We start from the raw sequence: 3,596 nt of genomic DNA on the forward strand, positions 1-3,596 counted from the left end.
CTGATTTGGACACAGTTACAATTAATATCTGACATATATTGTTTCAGAAAAAAAATATCTGACATATATATACACACTCAAATAAGTACTAAAAAATTTCGCGTCAAATATTTTTGTCCATAAAAAATTTTATTACGTTAAGAATTTTAAATTTTATAAAACTAAGATATATAAATTCTTTTGTCATTCTTTTTAAAACGTATTTATCTAAATAAAAATAATTTATTTAATTAAAATAAAGACTCATACATTTTACTTTTATAAAGTTTAAAATTTATATTCTATATAAATTTTTTTTAAAAATTTATTTAAATATATATTCAAAAATAAAAAATATTATTGAAATAATATTATTGCTTTTTCCTTGTTAACTATCATCTGTAGTTATCCAAATTAATTATTAAAAAATTATAATTTTATTATTGCTAAAGTTTAAACTCAATACTATATTTTAATTATTACTAATTTCACTAACGGTATTATTAATACATATATATTCAATAAATAAATAAGATAATAAATAATTACGTTTTAGTATCTAATACACTACAGAACACTGGTATATAAAATGTGAATGAATTCCCTCTCCGACAGTATATATGTACACACATTACCCATCTCTTCTCTTCCCCCATTAACTGCCGGAAAAGGCTCCCCCTTATAAACCCAAGTTGTTACCACTCTACCAAAACAAAAGCTCAAATCAAAACTGCGCCAATAAATTGAGAGATTGAGTGAGTGAGTGAGTGTGTGTCAAAGCAACCATGTGGAAGTTGTTAGCATCTGCTGATAATCCCTCAAGCAACAAACCGCACAACATGTCAAAACCTCTGATCCTTAAACCCCAACAAAAACAGACGTTGCTGTCGCTTTCAATCATCAACGAGGCGAAATGCATAGCAGACATTTCACTCCCAATGATCCTAACTTCCCTCTTGCTCTACTCCCTCTCCATCATCTCCACGCTCTTCCTGGCCCGCCTGGGCCCGCTCCCCCTCGCCGCGGGCTCCCTTGCCATGGCCTTCGCCAACATCACCGCCTACTCCCTCCTCTCGGGCCTCGCCATGGGCATGGAGCCCATCTGCGCTCAGGCCTTCGGCGCCAAGAAATACAAACTGCTCGCCCTCACCATGCACAGAACTGTTCTCCTCCTTCTCGTAACTTCCATTCTCATTTCCTTCTTGTGGCTAAACATGCGCACCATTTTAATCTTTTTCGGTCAAGAACAAGACATCGCAAACGAGGCTCAAGTCTTCATCTATTATTCTCTCCCTGATCTCGTAGCGCAGTCTCTCCTTCACCCTCTCAGAATCTACCTTCGCACTCAATCCATTACTCTCCCTCTCACGTGCTGCTCCGCATTCTCCATCCTCCTGCACGTGCCAATCAACTATCTTTTCCTCCAAGTTCTTCATCTCGGAATCAGAGGCATCGCCTTGGCCTCTGTCTGGACCAACTTCAACCTCGTCATTTCTCTGATTATTTACACCGTCGTCTCAGGGTACCACAGGACAACATGGACACGTGTCACGCTCTCCAAGTGCTTCAGCGGATGGAAGAAGCTCCTGAGTCTGTCGATTCCGAGCTGCGTTTCAGTCTGCCTCGAATGGTGGTGGTACGAAATCATGATCTTGCTCTGCGGATTGCTTATGGATCCGCACGCGAGCGTTGCGTCCATGGGGGTTCTGATTCAAACTACTGCGTTGATATACATTTTCCCGTCTTCGCTGAGCTTCGGCGTCTCGACGAGAGTCGGAAACGAGTTAGGAGCAGAGAATCCGAATAAGGCGAAAATGGCCGCAATGGTGGGACTATGCTTCAGTTTCGTCCTCGGATTCTCTGCTCTGATATTTGCGTCTTCGGTGAGGAACGTTTGGGCTTCGATGTTCACGGAAGACGAAAAGATCATAGCGTTGACGTCAATGGTGTTACCGATAATTGGGTTGTGTGAGATTGGGAACTGTCCGCAAACAACGGTTTGCGGGGTTTTGAGGGGAACAGCGAGGCCAAAGTTGGGAGCGAACATAAACTTGGCTTGTTTCTATGTTGTGGGAATGCCGGTGGCGGTTTGGTTGGGTTTCTTTCATGGGTTTGATTTCAAGGGGTTGTGGTTGGGTATGTTGGCAGCGCAGGGTTCTTGTATGGTCACCATGTTGTTTGTTTTGGTCAGGACCAATTGGGATGGTCAAGCACAAAGGGCCAAGGACTTGATGACGTCATCCGAAGAATTAGATTTAGGAGATGATGGTGATGACGATGACGATGAGGACCAATATGTTGAGAAATGGTGTTTGGGAATATGTTATGACACAAAAGAACTTGTTTGATGTCGTTGTTTCAGCCAATTAAGGAGTTGGGAAGGCAGGAGGGTGGTTGATTTAATAATATTTTGATTTAAAAGATGGATTTTGATTCTTTCTAGAGAGATTGACTAATTTCCGATTGTAAATCAAAGAACAAGAAGGGGAATTAGATGGAGAGGAGTGGAGACGGAGTACAATGCAAGTGCGTTTCTTCCTTTTTCACTACTTTGCTATATTTAGTTAAAGTATTTAATATAATTTTTGTACCTAGATTTTCTCAATATTTTTATATTAGTTGATGATGGTGTGATTCTCTTATGATTTCCATGTTAGATTATAATGATACGTTGATGATAACATATCAAATGGAAGTTTATAAGCTTGCAATATTATTATCCTATCTTCAACGGAATAAAGTGCATTACAATATTTTGGGTCTACGGTTACGATTTTTTTTTTTACGGTTTTTTAGGGTGACAAAAAAAAATTATAATCACGGTTTTTTTAGAAAAAGTGACCATAGAGTACCTATGGTCACAGTTTTTTAAAAAAAGGTGGATTAAAGGGGGTCTATAGTCACGGTTTTGAGGAGTGACCTAAAGGGGTCTATGGTCACGGTTTTTTACAGTGACCAAAAAGGATCTATGGTCACGATTTTTCAAAAAAATGTGACCTAAAAAGGTCTGTGTCACAGTTTTAGGGGATGACTTAAAGGGGTCTATAGTCACGGTTTTGGGGGTAGCCCAAAAGGGTCACTACAAGAAAAATACATATTCAGCGACACTTTTTTTAAGCTACATTTGAAAAGCGTAGCCTATTCTATGAATAGCCTACGCTTTTCTCCGTGTTGCCTTTCTATAAGAGAAAAGGATACACACTTGCAGCATCATTTAAAAAGTGTAGCCTTAGGTATTATAGAAATCACTTATAAAGCGTAGCCGTAGGTTGATATCTATAGGTTCACTTTTCGTATCAAAGAGGACGCTTTTAGAGGATAACCTATTTGTTAAATTTTGGGTGCATTTTAAAAGTGATGCTTAATATATCTAGAACAAAAAACTTGACACTTAGTGAATTTTTTTCCTCTTTTTTATGAAAGCAAACTCACACTTAGTAAAATTTTTGTCCATTCCCTCCAAATCTCACTCACCTCCAAAGCCCCTTCATCCCCTTTCAGAAACCCTTGAAAGCTCACTCACTACACCGTCGCGAAGTAGAAACCCTGCCTCCAAAGCTCACCATCGTCGCCCCCTACTCACTCTCTTCACTCTCGCCATTGACCCTTTCACTCTC

General features: G+C 39.3%; 1 protein-coding gene across 1 annotated transcript; it reads left to right on the top strand.

Annotated features, from left to right (window-relative positions):
* The first annotated feature begins 612 nt into the window (after nucleotides 1–612).
* On the top strand, nucleotides 613–2,622 carry LOC112803899 (protein DETOXIFICATION 49-like). The gene has a single exon (XM_025847356.3). The coding sequence runs from the start codon at nucleotides 765–767 to the stop codon at nucleotides 2,325–2,327; it is 1,563 nt and encodes a 520-aa protein (XP_025703141.1). The 5' UTR covers nucleotides 613–764; the 3' UTR covers nucleotides 2,328–2,622.
* Nucleotides 2,623–3,596: the final 974 nt, after the last annotated feature.

Source organism: Arachis hypogaea, chromosome 1 (genome assembly GCF_003086295.3).
Source record: "Arachis hypogaea cultivar Tifrunner chromosome 1, arahy.Tifrunner.gnm2.J5K5, whole genome shotgun sequence".
Lineage (NCBI taxonomy): Eukaryota > Viridiplantae > Streptophyta > Magnoliopsida > Fabales > Fabaceae > Arachis > Arachis hypogaea.

Bases quoted from the DNA above. Each gene is read 5' to 3' on its own strand.
- LOC112803899 (XM_025847356.3), top strand. From the start codon at position 765: ATGTGGAAGTTGTTAGCATCTGCTGATAATCCCTCAAGCAACAAACCG.